This window comes from Brachypodium distachyon, chromosome 2, assembly GCF_000005505.3.
Source record: "Brachypodium distachyon strain Bd21 chromosome 2, Brachypodium_distachyon_v3.0, whole genome shotgun sequence".
NCBI classification, from domain to species: domain Eukaryota; kingdom Viridiplantae; phylum Streptophyta; class Magnoliopsida; order Poales; family Poaceae; genus Brachypodium; species Brachypodium distachyon.
Window position 1 is genome coordinate 25,136,384 of NC_016132.3, and position 20,472 is coordinate 25,156,855.

At 49.4% G+C, this 20,472-nt stretch overlaps 1 protein-coding gene across 1 annotated transcript; it reads right to left on the minus strand.

The window, feature by feature from the left end:
- Positions 1 to 2,517: 2,517 nt before the first annotated feature.
- LOC100833383 (cyclin-dependent kinase D-1) lies at positions 2,518 to 10,001 on the minus strand. The gene is made up of 7 exons (XM_003568483.4): positions 9,569 to 10,001; positions 8,637 to 8,935; positions 8,458 to 8,566; positions 7,672 to 7,797; positions 3,648 to 3,883; positions 3,260 to 3,568; positions 2,518 to 3,162 (listed from the first exon to the last, which is right to left on the minus strand). Exons 1-7 carry the CDS (start codon positions 9,683 to 9,685, stop codon positions 3,099 to 3,101), a joined length of 1,260 nt encoding a protein of 419 aa, XP_003568531.1. The 5' UTR covers positions 9,686 to 10,001; the 3' UTR covers positions 2,518 to 3,098.
- Between the last annotated feature and the right edge of the window lie 10,471 nt (positions 10,002 to 20,472).

The window sequence follows — 20,472 nt, forward strand, 5'->3', positions numbered from 1 at the left end:
TTTTGATTTTACATGAATGGCAAAATATCTTTCAAAACATATCATGAAGTTTATTAATATTTGGCAACATACTGGAATTGCGCTAGTATGTATTGAATGTCTCGGAAACACTCCGTGATATCATTATTTCTTTTGTTTATAAATATATTGTAATAAATTATTGGTCAAAGTTATTAAAAATAATTAAAATTTTAAAGGCGTGGAACATCATACACCTACATGATTTGAAAGTCCAATTCTCCATTCCATAATATAAGACACATATAATTCGAGGTTCAACTTGGTCTCATAATTAGATCAATGATATTTGGATTACATGCTGGAAAAATTATATCATTAGGTCCATATTTGAAAGAAGAAAAAAAGCTTCCAATGGTGTATTTTTTGTAACACAAAATTCACATACTATTGGTCTAGATGGCCAAAGTTAAACCTAAAATACGTTTACGTCTTATATTATGGAACATAGTGAATAACAAAGTGAATGTTGGTTAAAGCTTTGTCCTAGCTAATCAAAATATGTAGTGTATTATTTTGGGACTAGAGGAGTTTTGCGAAGTTTGCATGCATTGGTGTGCAGGGTGGCCAAGGTGGTCTTGGGATATGCCATCAGCGCATATACCTCCATATAATTCGACTCAAAATAGGGCAATAAAACAAATGATACATCCCACGCGCAAGCCTAGATGTTTCATCTCCGGATCAGTATCTTCTTATATGAATTGGTATTTTTTTTAAAATACAAGGTATATGATAGTTGATCTTGATTGCATCCTTTTCGACTCGACTTCTTGAACACGGAAATTCTCACGCCCTGACGAGGAAGAGCTCAACGGCATGCACATAAAGGACCAATGACATGCATCATTCGTTATACGGAGACATGCAAGATCATCTTATGTTGTGCGGTTCAAATTTTTTATGTCACCTGGACCACTCGATTTTTTTAATGTTACTTCGACCACTCAAGTTTCTAATTAATTGGACCATACTGGCTCAAAATCTATAGTAGTGGAGGGGATCAACCAGTGGCGGATCTAGGGGGTGGCCAGGGTGGTCCCTGGACCAACCTGGGATTTTGGGCCCCTTTATGATCATATGAATAGCACTCACAAAATAAAAGAAAAATAATAATTTTGATGATTAATATTACTGTTGGACCATCCTGAATTTCTTGGCTAGGTCCGTCACTGGGCTCAACGGCACACACAGAAATGATCAATGACGTGCAGCATTTCTTGTACGGAGACAGACAATATTGTCCAATATTATGCAGCCCAATTTTTTAATGTTACTTGGACCACTCAATCTTTTTAATATCACTTGGACCACTTAAGTTTTTAATTAATTGGACCACTGTAGCTCAGAATCTATGCTACAACCTCTGGTGGATGGGTCACCTCCAAATTTAACAAAAGTATCTTTACTCACATGAGATTTGACCTCTAGTGAGTGGATTTTCCTGTTACGCATCGAAATTAGCTGTCCTCGCTTCCGGTCATCCTCGCAGGCGGTGCATTTGTTTGTGTCCTCGCTTACAACACCCGAGTTTAACATTGCTAAGTAACCATTAGACAAATGAGGCTGATAGCATCACCGATAAAAAAGCTTCTTCGTTCTTGAACATGGGCTTTTCATACAGCGTAAATGCAAAACAGTCACTACTTTTTGTGTTGAAGTAACATGGACCCTACTACAGAGCTCCGATCCATAAAAAGTGTTACCGTTGTGTACTCACTCCGTTTCACAATACAACGTGTATATATTTTCCTCATTTGTTCCACAATACACCTCATTTCTCTTGATACCCGCACCCAACCAATGACTACTCAGATCCATTTATTATTAACCCAATATAAATGGTCAGCCATTAGAAACGAGAACTGTTTTGATCCAAGTGCACAAATATATACTCCCTACATTCCTTATTGATTGGCATATTAGTTTTTATTAAGACAAAGCTTTGCTCATAAATTCTTATGTTAAAGTGTGGTTTATATGACATGAAACCACAAGTATCATGAAATACTTTTGGTAACGAATATAACGATACTAATTTTATGTCATATAAACCACATCTTGATATAGTAATTTGTGATCAAAAATTTGTCTTAATGAAAACTAATATGTCAATCTTTAAGGAACGGAGTGAGTATTAGGTGTATTTTGGCATGTAGAGAGTACTAAGTTAGTATAAATGTTGCGCTAAATAGGCGACACATTTTATGGACCGGAGAAAGTACCATGTTTCACTGTTCAGCTTAAACAAAACCTCCGTCCTCCGGGAAGTAAACTGGTATAGGCGCAGTCAAGTCTCTTTTTAACTTCCATTTGTAACAGGCAAATTTTGTAGATTCATCAAGTATTTTCATACTACAATAATTTGCCAAAAAAATACTACGAGTCAAAGTCGTATTTCGGAGTGTGCCTATGTTCGGTGCAACATCTATTTACAAATTGAGTAAAATAATTTTTATATTGAAAATGTTACTATTACACAATGCAATTACAGAACAGTTCATCTTAAACCAAAACTTCCTTTTCTTGTCATGTTTCCTTTCTTCCACCAATGCCTTACAGGAATTAACATATAAGCTGTTCTTGGTTACAAGAATTACTGCACCTAAGATGTTTGCCTAAACAACATTCAAAGCTCAATGTCCACACAAGAAAATGAAAACACATTCGCAGGAGCAAACCCATGTATCCAGTAAAGATTACAGACTCAGGTTCTGGCACAGCAAGCTAATATATCCAATAAAGATTACGGGCTGAGTGTTCTCGCCGGAGCAAACCATGTACCCGGCAAAGATTACAGATTGAGGAGCCTTGTGGAAATAGGCTCATTATAAGAATGACCTGTGCACGTCCGCCAGTGTAAATTAGCAACACATCTCTTCACTTTCCTGTTCACGAGCTGGCTGGGCGGTTAAATAATAACAGCAGAGTTGATTGTGCCAGCGCCCAGCGACCTCCAGTGAAGTTTTTATGGCTTGCAACACAATCCTCCTTTGTTGGTAAAATAGTGGAACTGTCTCCCGAAGAATATGTAAAACTCAACACGCCAGTCAAGGAAAAATGGTGCATGTAAACTTCTTTTACTCGGCATAACCAAATTCAGGATCCATATCCAATTTCCGTTTTAAACGTGACTTGTCGGCACTGAAAATAGGAGGTTAAGATGCTCAGTATTACCTATAGGGACATAAATAATTTTTAATTAGACACAAGTTCCAGCCGTCAAGCTAGTGCTGTTTACCTGTTCAACGTTGGTCTTGGAGCTGGCCGTGTGCCAAACACAACTCCAACATCAACAGACATTGGTATTCTGGCACTCTGACTGGACATTTCATCCATGCGCCTCGCGCCTGTAGGCTGCTCTTCTGCTTTCTCTGCTCGATCCATCCCTTCATGGGCAGACACCCTGCGCAACTTCCTCGGCGGGGACAGAACGGCAGGGCCACCTTGCAGGTTCAAATCAGGTATCTTGTTATTCCCTGAGTCCCCCTTTGGCTGTGGCCTTGGAAGCTTGAATGGGATTGTTGGAGCTGGTACTGATGAAAAGTACCTTGAACATGAAACAAAAGCGAGTTTTTTTATGCGTGCTGGTAATAATGAAAAACTTCAGTTTCAGAACATGAGCATACCTGTGCTCTAGAGCCTGCTGAGCAGTAATTCTTGCTTTTGGGTCATATGTGAACATTTTTGATAAAAGATCCAAAGCATCATCACTGGCCATTGGAAACAATGAACGAAGTGGAGGTGCAGAGACAAACTGGTATTCAACATAATCTGGAAGATAAACCATGTCTGGCCATTGTGAAGACTTTGGAGTTCCAAATGCTGCAAATATCTTCCCAAGCTGATCGATGTCACTAGAACCCTGCAATATGTACTTTTAGTAACTTGCGGTACCCCTGAAAGCTCCCCGAATACCAAAATAGCAATTGCAATTGCTAATCATCAACTTAAAAAGGAGTTTCATAGTCTCAAAATTTAACAAATCAACAAACACAGAATGGTTAGATCAACCCCCAGAACAATGTTTGTTGCCCTTCTCTTAGTAGCACAAAGGCAAAAGTTAACCCTAGTACAATAGATTAAACACACAACTTAATCCAGCAAAGAAGACCATTCATCAGAAGTTATGTCCTAAAGGATTTAAAATAGTAGTGCTTACAGAAGCAACATGTGTTAGTCCTGTGTTAAATGGTTAACTCAAAAACTTTACGGGACTACATAAAGCTACAAAGATAAATCTTGTCCAGAGAAACGTCTCCATCGAAAATCGAATAATAATTTACCTGCTATATGGAGGCAATGAGAAATAAATCTGACAAACATTTTCGATCAATTGCAGCTTCAGACTCAGAAAACAGCATTTGATGAGCACCTAGAACTTAAAAGGAACTAACACCAATACAACTGCAGCCAGTAAGAACGTGACTTGCAGCTTTCGTTGAAAAGGAAACCCATAAACAGTGAGCATAGAATAATTCTTCTCTAAGCATGGGTGATATTTACCAACAGGAAGATTGGTATCAACGGGACAGAGGATCAATGGCAAGATAAGGAAACAGACTGGTACAGCTGGCCTTGGTGACCATTTCGCTTTATTGAAATAGAGTTATGTACGATCACCAGCATTAGACGTTCATGTTATCCAGCCTCACAGACTCCTATATTTTTAACCCGAGATCAAGTCAACATACTGCCCCTTTGGTTTCTACCAATGAAACTTCCCTAAAGACATGTATTTCTCCTTCCAATTCCCCTCCATGTTCCCCAGCAGAGTATTCAACCAATCCATTCCTAGCACCATGTCATAGGCAATCAGTGGCGACAGCCTCAGTTTAGCTTCAAATTCCACTCGCTGCACCTTCCAGGTACCCCCTTCGATACACTGCTTTACAGATCACGTTCTGACCATTAGCAACCATAACCACTATGGGAATGTTTGTACCAGCTTGGCTTCGATTTCTTAAACCTAAAGTTTCCTTCCCTCAGAAACCAGCAATTCCCAGATCAGAAATCCTATTTCCATCTCCTCTAGTTTTCCTAAACCAGGGCTGTTTCTTTTTCCAGCAGGGATATTATATAATACAAGCACAATGATACCCAAGTAAACGCTTAATTTTCCGTGGTAAAAACACCTCACCTAGTAGCCAGAACCCAGAAGTCAAGAACAGTATACTTCCACTAAAGAATAAAATGCACCGGAGGTCCCAATTCTTTCGCAAACGTCCCAAGTAAGTCCTAATTCTTTAAAACTGCACATCTTAGTCCTAAAAGTTTCATAAGTGATTCATCCCAGGTCCCTTACTTGCTCTGGCGCGTGCCGCCTGCCTACGTGGCTCTTCGGGCCCACCGGTCAGGTGCCAACGCGGACTGCGTTTTTGCAAATAACCCTCCATCCTTAGGTCTTCTCCCCCGTCACCCCCGCCTGTCTCTGCTCTCCTCCTCCCACCCGCGAGTGAACCCTAAGTGCCGGCGGCTGGACTGCGCGCGGCGCAGCTTCGTCGGCGATGAAGAGAGGGAGTAAGGGAGCAGCCCCGGCACCACGAGCAGCACCAACACCATCGACACATTAACTCGCGGATGGGAGTGGTGCTGTCGGTGCTGCTCGTGCCCTGGGGCTGCTCCCTTACTCCCTCTCTTCATTGCCGACGAAGCCGCGCCGCGCGCAATCCAGCTGCCGGCACTTAGGGTTCACTCGCGGGTGGGAGGAGAGCAGAGACAGGTGGGGGTGACGGGGGGAAGACCTAAGGATGAAAGGGGTTATTTGCAAAAACACGGTCCGCGTTGGCACCTGACCGGTGGGCCCGAAGAACCACGTAGGCAGGAGGCACACGCCAGAGCGAGTAAGGGGCCTGGGATGAATCACTTATGAAACTTTTAGGACTAAAATGTGCAGTTTTAAAGAATTAGGACTAACTTGGGACATTTGCGAAAGAATTGGGACCTCCGGTGCATTTTACTTCACTAAACTAAAAACCGTTCTTAAACATAATTATATAATACAAGCACAATGATAACCAAGTAAACGCTTATTTTCAATAGTAAAAGAACCTCATCCAGTAGCCAGAACCCAGAAGTTAAGAACAGTATAGTTTCCTTAAACTAATAACCCTTCTTCAGCCGAAATATGTATGACCAGAACATATATCCTGTTCTCAGCTTTATGTTGCGGCCCGAAAAAAAATACTATGTGTATACATGTGCAGAGAACCAAATAAAATAGACTATTATACCAGAACAAATACGTGTCCTGCTCTCACCTATATGTTGCAGCCCAAGAAAAATAGTATGCATAATCGCATATACATGTTCAGATAACCCAAAAAAATAGACTATATACCAGAAGGTAGAAGAGGGAAAACACAAGGCAACATTTCTGCAGAAGAGTTTGGAAAGGAGTGATGACATAACTTTTCTTGTGAATCTTTTAAAGAGAGCGAAATCTACATGGTATTTTGAGAACGGGAAGAAAGCATAATTAATTTAGTGACATAACTAAATCTCGTATAACCTAGTACTAGCCATTTAGTGCACCGAACCAAATAAACGGAAGATTATTGTATCAGAATGAAGAGGAAAAACACAAGGGAAACATTTCAGCACGAGAGTTTGGGAAGAAGAGCGATGATATAACTTTTGTTGCAAAGCTTTTCAAGAAAGCAAAATCCACATAGTGCTTCCTTTTAGCTTTTGCCATTGTGAGACAGAAGAAAGCATAATTTAGTAGGGATGCAAGCAGGGTTCCATTTAACCCGCTTAGTTGACTTGCTAGTTCAAGAAATTTGTTTAAAATTTAACTTGCAGATTTGGAAGTTGGTCTAGGAGAGGGACATGTGCGGGATCCGGTTTGCACCCCTATAATTTACTGACATAACTAAATATGGTATAGCTTAGTGCCCAATTATTTCTCTAGAACCTTCAGTTCCAAAACCAAACCAGTCATTGACCCAGCGGAGAGCATAATTCATTGCTTAAGTGGTCCCACTGGTTACCAAAGCAACAATACCGTGAAGGTTTAAATTCAAATTAATTGCATAATGACATATTTATGTGAACAAGTATACCAAAAACCATAACCAGGCTAAATTTGTCTGAACCTACCTTGATCAGACTTATATTTCAGTTCATTTAACACAGCTGGCACAAATGATGCTTGGATACTGTGGCTAGCAAATAGCTTGCTCGTTTACACACTCTACAGTCAAATGTTTGAATCCTCACAAAGCATTTGTATTATGTTATACATTAAAGAAGTTTGTCCAAGTTAATCCACTAGCTGGTTTAAAGCAGTCCACTTAGGCCTAATTCGGTTATCCCCAACCCGGTGGGGATCAACGTGGATCGGTCAAATTTTAGTTCAACTTCCCCAAGATCCCTGTCGATCCCTGCGGGTATTTGTGGAACCGAACAGGGCCTTATGAGGACAAATAATCACACAGTTTTTCCCAGTTGTGCTGACAGTTGGGCTCAACTCTGAAAACGACATTTTGATGTAAAAGCCAATCTCACACACATAGTTATCATATCGCCGATGAGTAATAAGCTTAGCCATACACATATTAATTTACAAGCATAGAAATAAATCGTAATCAGAAATAGATTGAAATGATTGAATATATTTACTACATTGAGAAAACTGAGAGGTTGTTAAACCTGGAGAAAGGGTCGTCTAAGCAGCAACTCAGCAAAAATACAACCGGCGGCCCAAATATCAACAGCTGATCCATATTGCTTAGTGCCAAATAATAATTCTGGTGCTCGGTACCATCGTGCAAAGACCTATAGGTAACATAGAAATGTTCAAATATCAAGTGTCCATTAAGAAAATATAACTCAAATGAAAGATGAAGTACAGATTTATCAAATCGCAGTAAACCACACTATAATAAGCTTATAGATGGCACTTGCCTGCGTGATATTCAATGTTACTGAATAAAAGCGATGGACTAAGGGGGCTGTCAGATATCATGTACGGAGTAACATTTTTGTTTGAGGTCAGATATAATGAAAATTAGCGACTGTGGTTCCTGAAGAAATGTCCTTTCTACAAGCATCATTTCTAATCAGTAGTGGTGACTTTCGATGTCTCCTTGCTCAATCAACAATTTTAGCATTTTTACTTAATTAGACCTCAATGAATTAAAAAAGATCTACAAGCTCATCTAGGAAGCAAATATCCTAGGAATATCATAAGGCCTTCAAACGTATACATTTGTATTTTGTTCTATCAAGAACTTCTCTACTTCCTAGAAAACTCAGCAGCTTCAAGAATACTTCAAAAATTGTAAGATCAACACGCACTGGCAAGCATGTGCCATGTTCTTAATGATAAACTTTAAGTTAAAACCATCTGTAAACAATATTCAGACTTCCTAGAACAATATAAAACATAAAAAGTGATACTACAATGCATATCCACGGATATATATCAACAAAAACCTGGTGAGTGAAGTTTCGTTCTGGACTCCCAAATATGCGTGCCAGACCGAAGTCAGCAAGCTTGAGCTGTCCTTCAGCACCAATAAGTAAATTATTTGGTTTCATATCCCTGCAGCACAACATGTATTAAAGCCTCAAAGTTGCTTTCTCTTAAAGAAAATTAGGAAGATAGTTGGTACCTGTGTAGCACCCATTTCTTATGGCAGACAACCAGACCTTTCAACATCATCTGAATATATGATTTAGTGTCAGCTGGAGATAAAACAATGTTCCTATCGCGTATGACAGCTTCCAAGTCTGTTTCCATAAACTCAAATACAAGGTGCAAGTTTCCCTTGTATGGGAAAGCATCAATTAGCTCTATAATATTTGGATCTTTCAGCTCCTTAAGCAGTTTGATTTCTCTCAATGCTGTGAAGTTGACACCTTCCTTGTACTTCCCTAGCCGAATTCTCTTGATTGCAACTATCGACCCGGTCTGAAAATAAATAGAATGCAATTCATGATCATAAGCTCAAATGGACTGAAACATCACAATGAAATCCGAGCAAGCAACATCAGAACTTCAAAAGCAGGGAGTAAACTATCACAACATTGAACTCAAGAGCTAAAAGAATTAACTTGAGTGGAATGCTAACACCTTAGATCCCCAGGCTGCACCGCACATGAGTCCACAACAGAACAATCCAACCATCCCACAGATGCAAGACTACTAAACATCAAACGGGATAATCTGCGTTTCACTACAACAGATATGCCAAAACTAGCACTCAGCTAAAACCTACGGCGGCCAGTTTAGTCAGCGCTGTGACTGAACAAAATAAGGTGAATTGCATTCTCGTGAGAGCTAATCACACATGGCCGGAAAGCCAGCCTGCTCTGCCTCGGCAGAAAACAGCCCTAGCCAGTTTGAGTCCAAACATTCAGTGACTCAAAATCATGAGCTGCGGCGACCAAAAGTCCTAACCCTAAGCTCAATCGCTCTACCACCTATCTCGCACAAAGCCTAATTCTCGAGGCACAGGAGGGACAGGACTTGCTAAGGCCTAATTCTCGAGGGACGACCGTAGATCAGCGCCGCGAGGGTTTAGGAGTGTGGGGAAGGAGCGACCTTTGTGTCGACGGCCTTGAAGACCACTCCATACGTTCCCTCTCCGAGCACCTCGCGCTTCAGGTAGCGGTCCGCCACGCGCTTCACGCCCGCGTCGTCGTCGCCGCCGCTCGCCATGGATAGGAGGTCGGGGCTCACCGCCTGCCTCCCCTCCGGAGGCAGCGGCAAGGGGATCCCGGAGCCCGCGGGTTTCCGGGGGTGGGTGCTCCCGGAAGAGAGAAGCAGGGGCGAGACGGCGGGGTTGGGGAGGCGCGGTGTTCTTCGTTACGGCCGGGGAAGAATTCCGTTCTCGTTTCCGCACTCTATTTCAGCTTCCTCCTAGGTATTGTGCGCGATTTCCAATCCCAAATGGCTTTGCCTTTTTTTGGTGGGCTGGGCAACCCTTTTGTTTTCCTCGGCTCCACGCCCTAGCTAGGTTTGGAATTGGATCGGGTGAAACTGGACCAGCTGCTGCTGAGAGTTTTGTTGTTGTTGCGGACCGTTGGAAGCGCGAGCAAAACTGAAGAAAGACGCGAGCACGCGGTTTCAGAAAGTGACGTGTTTTTGTTGGGAAAGTAATTTCTCCGTTCGAAACATTTTTGCGACGGAACCACAGTTACATTTCACTGGTAAGTGTGTACGTGCACGCACGCACGTCCCCTAAAAATTAAAACGTATCTGTCAGTTTCAAATCTCATTTCTCTTCAAATAAGTTACTATTTTTTATTATCTTTTTTTACTGAGTCTAAAATTTAAAACACGTCTTTCAAATCTCATCTCTCTTCAAAGTAAGTTGACTTTATTACCATTTTTTTACCGCCGCACTCAAATAGATGTCATGATATATGTTTATCATTGCATTAGATAAAATTCACAAGCACCGAAATATATTGTAATTAGTAGCAGAGATTATACTTAAAAGACCCCAATAGATCAGAAGTATTTTTCTGTCCATACTTGTACCGAAATTGCTAGCTTCTGACCCAAACCCAAAGTATCTTTTTACATAAAAAAATATATGATGGCATCCTCTCCATCATATTGTACAATCAAGACAATAGCACCTGATTTGCACCCCCAAATTGTGATTTTTCTAGCACTCATTATTTATGTTTCTATCAGAGCCATTTTCTGGCCATCATTAATACTACTTTACATTAAACGAACTTCAATCAACAAACAAAAATTAGAGACGCCGAATTACACTCAGCAAGTTTGAGTCGACGAAAGCTTCAAGTAACTTAAAAAAAAAAGTATCATCAACAGCTCCTTGGTCTAGCTTGTATACATTGGAATTCTTCTCCTTCACAATCTGGCCAATTACAATTATCTATACCCAATCACTTTGGTCGAGTGCAAGAAATAGGAAAGCCATTACACACATTTTTCCATAATGTATCACACGTTTAAAATAGAGATCGTATCTAACCATAACCGTGATACTCCGGACCACTCTCTGAAAAAATAAACAAAAGAGTGTAACTAAAATTATCAACTATTCTTGCTCTATGATTGAAAAAATCAATTCATTCATACTCGCAATTTATCTAGTTTCACCCCTGTCACTGCATATTGACAAAAAATAGAGAGGGAGTGACAAAGCTACAGACCATCTCCCTTGCCGCCGCATATTGGCAGCGAGCAGGTTGAGGGTCTACTGAACATGAACTCCAGTGGCGTGGTCTTCTGAAGAACAAAAGGTAGGGGAACTCGTCAAAGTTGACATGTCCCTGCCATCAACGACGACGCGGAGAAGGCGAGAAGCTCCTGCTCCACCTGCTCCAGCGTGACCGGAGCCCGCGCCATGTCTAGATAGCAGGCAACAAAAGGTGAAAGTAATGGAAAGATCAAAACTTCTTCCATCTATCTTTACCTTGTGGTTTATATGCTTCCCATCAATGCCTCCAAAAGGAGTTCAAGCAAGCATCCCCTTCTCAGTCCTAGCGGACAACCTCCAAAGGGGAACTGCCCACATACAAACATAAACAAGCATCCTCTTCTCCGTCCTAGCGGACAACCTAGATGGTAAAGCAGAAATGGCAAAAGGGGATATGCCTACATACGAACATAAGCATGACCAAATCAAAAAATTGATGACTTTTTATTGTTAGTATTGTACAGGACTTTGTTGATGCTTTCTTTGGATTAAAACAGAATCTGATATCTCACATTAGTTCTAAAAATTCTTACATAACTTCAATTTTTAACAATCCTCACATCACCCCAAGAGAACTTTGTTTCAGAATAGTAATGTCTACATTTAGTTCCAGTACATTAGCTCAGGCAAAAAGGACAAAGGCCAACAACCGAAGTTCCACTGGCCACACTCAAAATCGCCATCCAGCACACACATCCCTCCACCAGAATACATGAGAGACCATAACAAATAGATGCGGGCTTCACAGAATTACAGAAGGGTACAGCCAAGCCAATTGAATTACTGCTCACAAAAGAACTATTAGCTCTTTCTGTGTATTAACAATTGTTTGTATCCAGTTTGTTATAACCTGTAATATGCCATGAAACCAACTTATCGTGGTCTACCTCGAGAATAAGATTAAACAGATTCCAACTAACTTAAGAAAGAGAAAGGTATGTGGTCCTTGGTAAATCTGATATGAATTGCTTTGCATTACTATATTGTTGGAGAAATCCATGGTTTGAAGTAAAATTGATTGATCGGTTCAGAGATATACCTTCTTATTCACATGAGTATCATCATGAGATTTCATATAACACCTTGCTGGCAGTCAACATGAAGAAATTAAGTGCTGCCATCCTGTGCATTTGAGACTGCAAGGTGATCTTGTATAGACCTCAAAACCAGAAAATAAATGAATATTAGGGGAACTGGGAATACCATTGTTGCTTTGCGTTTTGAGTCTGAAAGTTTTTTAAGTATACCGCCGAGATAATTAGCCCCTATGTGCATCATCCAAACTGCTAAGAGTTCAGTCAGGCTGTGGTACCTAATTATTGCCTTGGAGGCTGTGGTGCTACAAATTCAGGTTGATGCCTTACCTAGTTATTGCCTTGGAGGCTGTCATCTACCCTCACTCCTTACTTCTTTATTCTTCTGCCTTTAGTTCCCTTGAGCTCCTCCTCCGTTTCCTTATATCTCTTCATTACCGTGAAGCAAAGCAACTTCTGACCAAAATCATTTCTATTACTTCGTAATAAAATCTTGACCAAGCAACGGAATCAACTAATAATTCAGTCGCCTCAAACACGTTTGCATTTGGATTGTAATTTGACAATTCAATGAAGCACAAACCTCGAAGGCGTGATTCTCAGCGGCGTGGTGCGCGGGCCGGCGCGACAGTGGGGGACGGAGGTTGCAGAGGGGCGACCGCGGCCGGGGCGCCGTGGAGTGCGACGGCGGGATGGGTGGTGGCGGGGCGGATCTGTGACGGGGGGCACGCAGGGAGAGGCGCGATGGGTCGCGATTGGAATGCCTGGTCGCGTGGGCCGAGGCTTGCGGGTGGAGATGGATGGCGACGGCTGGCGAGCGGGAGGTGAGAGGGAGGGCAGAGGCGGTGCAGAGGCGGGGGGGGGGGGGTGGAGGGAGGAGGAGGCGGCGCCCGCATGGGAAGGGAAGGAAGAGGAGGTAGGTGGGGGAGGCGGGCCGCGGGGTGGAGGAAGCGACAGCACCCGCAGGGGAAGGGAGGGAGGAGGGGGGGCGAGGCGGGCCGCGGGGTGGAGGAAGCGGCGGCGCCGGCAGGGGAAGAAAAGGAGGAGGAGGCGGCGTCGAGGCTTGCGGGGTGAGGAAAAAAAAGAAAAAAACGTTTCGGGACAAAAGATTCTCCTGCGGGGTGAAATTTCAGCCTCAATAGCTAATCACTAAGCGCACGCGCTTAGCAAGTAATCTGTGTTTAGTGAGTCTGATTGTGGGGCTATTAGTATTCTGTGTACGTTTAGTGGGGTGGACATTGAGATGAATATGTTGGTGCTTTTATAAGTAGTAGAGATTAGGAATTAGACAAATGATTTACACTAGATGTTCGAGTCGAGAAAAGGAGAGAAAATAAAACTAACCAAGAATAGGACTAAGTTCCCATCTTAGAAAAGAATGGACTAAGAGCCGTCTAATAATTAGCTAAGAGTTGTTACAGTTGTACACCACTGAATTTAATGTAATAACAATCGTGCAGAAGCTGCTCGGAACGCGACATATTTACCACTTACTTTATCACCAACCTTGATAACGTAGAGAACGATACTACTGACTCTACTTCTTAATTACAAATACGAGGACAATTCAATGGAGTGGTGCATATATAAACCCGACCAAGTGTGGAATTTCACATGTCTAAATGAGATCAAACATTGTGATTGAAGTTCTTGTGTGATACTTCGGGTTTAGGCAATATATATATATATACTTCGAAATCGCCTTGTTGTTTTGCAGCCTTGAGGTAAATCACTATGTTAGGAGTGTTCTGTGTTTCTGCAACGGTACGTTTTCACTGGTATGTCTCTCCATGTTAGGTTCCATGCCTTTCCTAATGTTCTTCAAGATTTTCAAATCACTATTTTTCTCCTCTAGGTGACACTCGGTGTCGTCGCTCGGTGCTTCGACACCGGGGGCGTGCTGCCACGTCCCCCTTTCAGGTTCGGTAGGGGCGTCTGGGGTGGAGACCAGATGATCGCCGGCACGGCCGGCGAGGCTCTACTGGGCCGGCGAAGCAAAGTGCTAGGGGTACGCGCTAGTCCAAGAACAGACGTACGCACGATTTTTACCCAGGTTCGGGCCACCCGAAGGTGTAAAACCCTACGTCCTGCCTGTCTGAGCTGATGTTGATTACGGATCAAATGTTCACAGGTTGCCAGGCAAGCTCCCGGGCTTTCTCTCAGTGGCTAGGCACTCCTCACCACTCTCAGCTGGCTGCCTACTGGAGCCACTAAGCATCTATCGAGCGAGCTTCGTCCGAACCAACTAACTGACCAACTGACTAACCCGTCGAACCTCTCTAACCCCTTAGACCGTTGGCATGGGTCCTCCTTTTATACACAAGGAGATGCCACATGTGCCACGGTGCATGGGCTACAAGTGTCCAACGGGGAGGCATGCAACTCTCCCTGGTGAGTTGGTGGCATGCATGGGTGCCACCTCCGCTGCTAGGGGCCTAAGACCCTAGGATAGGATTGGACAACCACTGTTCCTTCGACCCGACGGGTAACTACCCGTCGGTCGGCTCGTTTACTGAGCCGCGCGCCTTACTCCTTGCCTTGGTGGGACCGCGCGTTCCGCGCCCGCCACGCGCCCGTGTGGCGCTGTCCAGTGGGCCCCACGACCCGAGGCGGGGGCACGCGTCCGGGAGCCTCCAGTCCCCACAAGTCGGCCCGGGAAGCACCCGGGCCCAGCGCGCCCAGGAACCTCCTCTTGGAAAGCAGCTTCCCGGGGGGTGCCTAATCGGGAATATTCCTGGAAGCCCCGCTAGCCCATTTCGGGCTGGTAGCTTGCCGGGAAGCTCGTTGGCGCTCCCCGGGATGAGACCTTCCCGGGAACCCGGGGGAGGGGGCCACGCATCGCGCAGCGGTGGTACCCCGGGTGCCACTGGTGCGATAGTAGCCCCCGGGCGTGGGCCGACATCACCTGTCCCCGGAAGGGTCTCTTCCTAGCCGGTTGCCGGGCTACGCCCTTAACCGACGCGTGGGCCCTCGATCAGTTGCGGGCCCGCGTCCCTTCGCTGCCCCGTGTACGGCACCGCCAAAAGCGGAGTAGTGGGCGCGAGATTTCCGCCCTAATCCCCCCCCTAAATGGGGTAGTTATGGCCACTCCGCGCATTACTCCCAGTGATTAGGAGTTATCCCTGCGCACCCGTAGGGTACGGAACCGGCCGTTACCAAACGACCGGGCGTCATAAAGCTTCCACTGTTGGCAACGGGGAGCAACACTTTGCCCTTTCGCCTCCATCCTCTTCCGCATCTCGCATCCCTGCGCTCTTGCCAGCTTCCACCCTCGCTCCTCATGGCGCCCCCCACCACCAGAAAGGGGAAGGAGGTCCAGTCTTTGAAGAAGCCCGCGACCAGCAAGACTGAGGCGGTACTCAAAGCGGCCGCCGCCAAGGACCAGAAGAGGCGGGAGATGCGCGCGAAAGTAGCCTTCTTCCGCCCCGGCTACAACGGCGAGGCGCTGGGGAAGCTCCGGCACGCCGTCGCTTCCAACTTCAACGAGCACGGGGAGACGCGGATCTTCCCGGTGGGCGTCGAACACCAGGATAACGACTTCCGGGTGTTCGCGCGCTTCCTCCTTTGCGGCATGGTGCCACCCTTCTCTCTGTTCCTCCACGTGCTGATGGAGTCCTATCAGCTGCGGGTGGCGCAGCTCCACCCCACCTCGCTCTTCCTCCTCACCACCTTCCAGTTCCTCTGCGAGGCGTTCGTGGGGGTGATGCCGTCGGTGGGGCTCTTCCGGCATTACTTTTACCCACGCATCGACAATGCGAAGGCGATGTCGTCGGGGGTAGTTTTCCGCGCCCGCGACCAGATGAAGTCGGAGTTCATCGTCCGGTCGGGGAAGAAGATCGAAAAAGAATGGCGGGGCGACTGGTGCTGGGTCCGAGTGGAGGACCCCCAGGAGTTCATCCAGCCGCCGACGGGGCTGCCGGTGCCCCAGATCGGCTAGCAGGATAGGTACCACCGTGACGCCGACCTCCTCCCCATCGTGGAGAAGATCAAGGCGTTGCGGCTAGCGGGGCTCACAGATGTCGACGTGGCGCGCACCTTCGTCCATCGGCGCATAGCCCCGCTGCAGCTGCGTTCCCGGCCCGCGTGGATGTACACGGGCTCCGGGGACAGGACACACCTATAGGCGGACGGCATGGACTTGGAGTCCCTCAAGACGTGGGTGAAGGGGATCTCTGGCGAGGTCTTCCAGTCGATAGAGTACCCGCCGGGGGTCTCCGCTCTCCATGTCGGCGTCAAGGCGCTCAACGACATCGTCGACGCCTTCCCGCCCTGCAACGAGTGGGGGCTGATGGACGACACCCCCACCCGCGTCCCGCACGCTCCCCCGCAAGCACCCCGCGGGAAGTAGGTGCTCGAGGAGAGCGAAGGCGGGTCCGAGCCCAGTTGGCCCTCCCTCCGGTCGCTGGACGACAAGGCGGGCCAGGTGGCTGCGTCCCCGGAAGTCGTCGCCGTGGAGGACAACGACAAGGAAAGCAGCGACAACGCGCCCCTGATCCTGAGAAGGTCGAGGGCGTTCGCGGCGGCCGCAGCCACTTCCTCAACAGCGACGTCTGCCCCGGCAGCGGCCCCCACCCTAGCGGCGGCCGCCGCTCCTGGGGCGCCCGCTGGTACCACGACGGCATCCGCGGCAACAGGGGCCGCGAGTGCCTCGGCGGCGGCCCCTGTCTTGCCGGCGGCCGCCAGCTCCGCGGCGGGAACCGGCTCCGGGGTGCTCGCCGGCACCCCGGCAACGTCAGCACCTGTGGGGGCTTTGGGCGCCCCGGTGACGGCCTTCGCTCCGGTAGCGGGGGCCTCCGCGAGCTTGGCGCCCGGCGGCGCGGCAGCATCGCCATCGACACCTGGAGCTCTCCGGGTCACGACGACACCGCGGGCGCCCACGGCGCCGCCCGCCCGGGGGGTCTTCCGGGGCTTCGCGCTCCGGTGCAACCCTCCGAAGTCCTCCTCGCCTGCGGGCGCCAGCAAGAGGGCGAGGAGTGATTCCCCAACCGGCTCGCCAAGCAAGAGGTCGCGCGCGGACACTGGCGGCGCCGCCGACCCCGCTGCCTCGGGGGCCAGCGTCGGCACAGGCGCGCCCCTTGGCGACCCAGCCCAAGCGGAGACAGGGCCGGCACCAGGTATGTCTTCGTCGATTCCCTGCAACTGCAATTCCTACTAGCCAAATTCACAAACATGCCTTCTCTTTCTGCAGCGAGCGGCAGCTCGCCCGCGGCAAGACCCTCGGACGCTCCTGCTGGCGCAAGCGAGGGAGCGGAGGCTGCATCGGCAAGCCCGACGGCCGCCCAAGGTAACCGCCCTGGTCGCCCCTATTCGCCTTCGATAACACCAACCATCGCCGACCCTCATGCTTCTCCACGGGTGCAGGCACAAGCGCGCCCGCGTCCGGAACGGGCGCGGCCGTGGTCGACCCCGACACAGTCGTCGGGGCCACGGGGGCGGAGGTGGAGTCAGAAACGGCTCCCGTGTCCGCCCCCGCCGCGACGGACACAGCGGCAACAGTGGGGACCGCCGCCGCCGCGGCGGCACCCGGCGACGCGCCAGAAGCCGCGGACGTGGCCGGCTCGGGCTCACCCGCCGTCCAGCAGGGGACGACCCCTGCCGGAAGCAGGGAACCCTCTCCAACCCCGGTTTCCCGGAGCCTGGGCGCAGGGAAAGTTGTCGGGGAAGGACGGCAAGACCCCCGGGAGCAAGTTGGCGATCCCGCGCCCAGCTCCACTTCAGCAGCTAGGGCTTCGTCATCCTCGAGGGCTCTCCCCGGCACCGACCTCGGCACCCTCGCCGGGGTCGCTTGGAATCCTCTTACCTGGGATCCGAGCGTCTTCGAGCGGGGGCACCGGTTCCTGGACGCCGTCCGGGACCAGCAGTTCGCCTTCGTCACCTCCTACAACGAGGTGAGGGAGCGCCACACCACCGCCAAGAATCAACTCGGCGAGGTGCGGGAGGCCGTCGAGAGAGAGCGGCGCGAACTCTCCCGGCTGCGCGAGGAGACGCGCCTCGCCGGAGAGGAGGCGCGGCGGGCCCGGCAAGCCCTGGAGGCTGCTCGGGAGCCGGTAGTCCCGGAGACCGAGCTCCGTCGGCAACTGGAGGTCCAGCGCACGGAGCTCCAAGGTAGGCTCGACGCAATGGCGGCAACCCTAGAAGCTTCCCGGAAGGAACATGCCGAGGTGCTCGCGACGGCGCAGGCGCGGCTGGACGAGAAGAGCGAGCTGATCGCCAACTACCGTGGCAAGATCGAAGGCCTCCGCGTCCTGCTGGAGGTGCAGGTCAAAGCCGCCGAGGGCGCGGCAAGAGTGGCGACTCAGCACGAGGCCGAGCTCAACTCGGTTAAAGGCAGAGCGGCCGGGCTTGAGGACGAGTTGGCCGCCGTCCGGGAAGAGCTCGCCAAGGCCGGCGAGGCAACCGCGGCCCAGGCCTTGGAGCTTGCGAAGCTGGAGGGCCGCGTCAGCAAGGCCAAGAAGGCCGCGCAAGACGCCCGACTCCATCACAGCATGCTGATCGGGCAGCGGTAGCTCGAGACGGAGAAGCTGGCGAAGATTGCCGGGTCGCTGCATGACTTGCTGCGCAAGTTCGAGCTGCAGGCGGCGGAGGTGGACGGCACGGACGTCACGACGCTGATCCTGTTCTTCTCTGACTTGTTGGGGAAGCTCGGGGCGCTCGACGTCTGGATCGCCAAGTACGGCGCCAACGAAGTCGCCAACTGCGCCCGGGAGGTTGCCGGGACAATCCTCCCGCAGATTCATCTCCAGGACCCGGAATTTCCCTTCGAGTCCCTGCTGGACGCTTGGTCCGACAGCGAGGACGAGCCCACGCACACCCAGGCAGTGCGCGAGTTCGTCGACGAGGTCGTCGAGCGGATGCAGATGAAGCCGGAGCCTGAACCCCCCGTCGACCCCCCGGCCGAAGACGACGACAGCTAGCTGCCGCGGCCCCTGGCTATACTTGTTGCTTCCCCTGTACCTCTTTCTTGTTTGCTTTACCTGCAAGTATGGCGCTTAGCGCCGTTTGGACAATGACCTTTTGGTTAGTCCATGTAACCACTCGACACCTAGTCAATCAAGCTCGTTAGTTTGCTCAATTTTTGTCCTTTATTCCCGAGGCCGCCTCGCGGGGTGGTTCCCATAGCCTGTGCGTGTCTTGCCTTGTGTTGCGGGGGGACTCGCGCACGCCTCACCTTGACCAGACCAGGGACCCGGGACGGACCCGCGGTGCCGACCTGGGGCCAAGCGGTAGCGGGGAGTCACTCCGCTTGTGGGGTAACCAACCCAAGCCGTGTCCTCCCGTGGCGGACCCGAGAGCCACACGGGGAGCGCACTCCCCCCGCAAGTGTCCCTTGTAACACTCCGGCTACGCGCGGGATCCGGGGCCGCACCCAGCGGGGCAGTGCTCAGTTTCGTTCAGCTCTTAGCGAATTCAGCGTTCATGTTCAGATACTTAGCTTTTCGTTTTGTCCAACGTTCCGCGATGCTCTGCTGTAGAGTGCAGACGGGGTGCCACCTTGGTAGGAATCCATCCGGGGTACCTGTTCAGGGGAAACGATCTCGGAGGGATGCGGCAGGAATGCGGGGGCAGGATTGCCGCCGGCGGCAACCGCCGACGATGATGCTACCACCACGCTCACGCGGCAACCCTCGCCCTCAGGGGCGGACTCTGGCCTTCAGGGACGAACCCTGGCTTAGGAGGGCTCCGCTCCGAGAGCAGCCGCGAGACGGCTATAACGTCCTCGGCGCCGGCTTCGCCACACCCCGAATGGCGGGTACGGGTGACGAGGAATTATAGCCTTCCAGCGACAGCCCCCGCAACTGGGGAGACCTAGGTTTTCTCTAGGGGACTCGCCCCAAGGGATGCGACGACCCTTGTTACCCGGGAGCTAAACTGCTCGAGGGCCGCGGCAAGGACGCGGTGATGGGCCGGAACGAGCGACGAGCGCCGGCACCGGCGCCATCACAACGTCCTCGCAACGACCCGCGCCCGAAAAAGACTCTCTCAAAGGGAATCCGGCCAGGTCTCTGTGGTAGTGCACCCGCCGGCAAAACGCACGGATGGCACGCACTACCATAGAGTCTCCGCGGTCGACCCCGCTCCTTGCAGAGGTGTCCTACGGAGGGGGGCGACAAGGGCACTGTGGCAATGCACCCCGTCGGCGCCGGACGCGGACGGGACGCACCGCCACCGTGCCTCTGCGGCGAGCCTTGCCCCGGAACCGCCCCTTTGAGGAAGCGCAGCAGGGGCACAACGGC

Coding starts and splice junctions, on each gene's coding strand:
- LOC100833383 (XM_003568483.4), bottom strand. CDS start 9,685: ATGGCGAGCGGCGGCGACGACGACGCGGGCGTGAAGCGCGTGGCGGAC. Junction 8,936..9,568: donor TCAAGGCCGTCGACACAAAG/GTCGCTCCTTCC, acceptor ATTTATTTTCAG/ACCGGGTCGATAGTTGCAAT. Junction 3,163..3,259: donor CCAAGACCAACGTTGAACAG/GTAAACAGCACT, acceptor TCCTATTTTCAG/TGCCGACAAGTCACGTTTAA.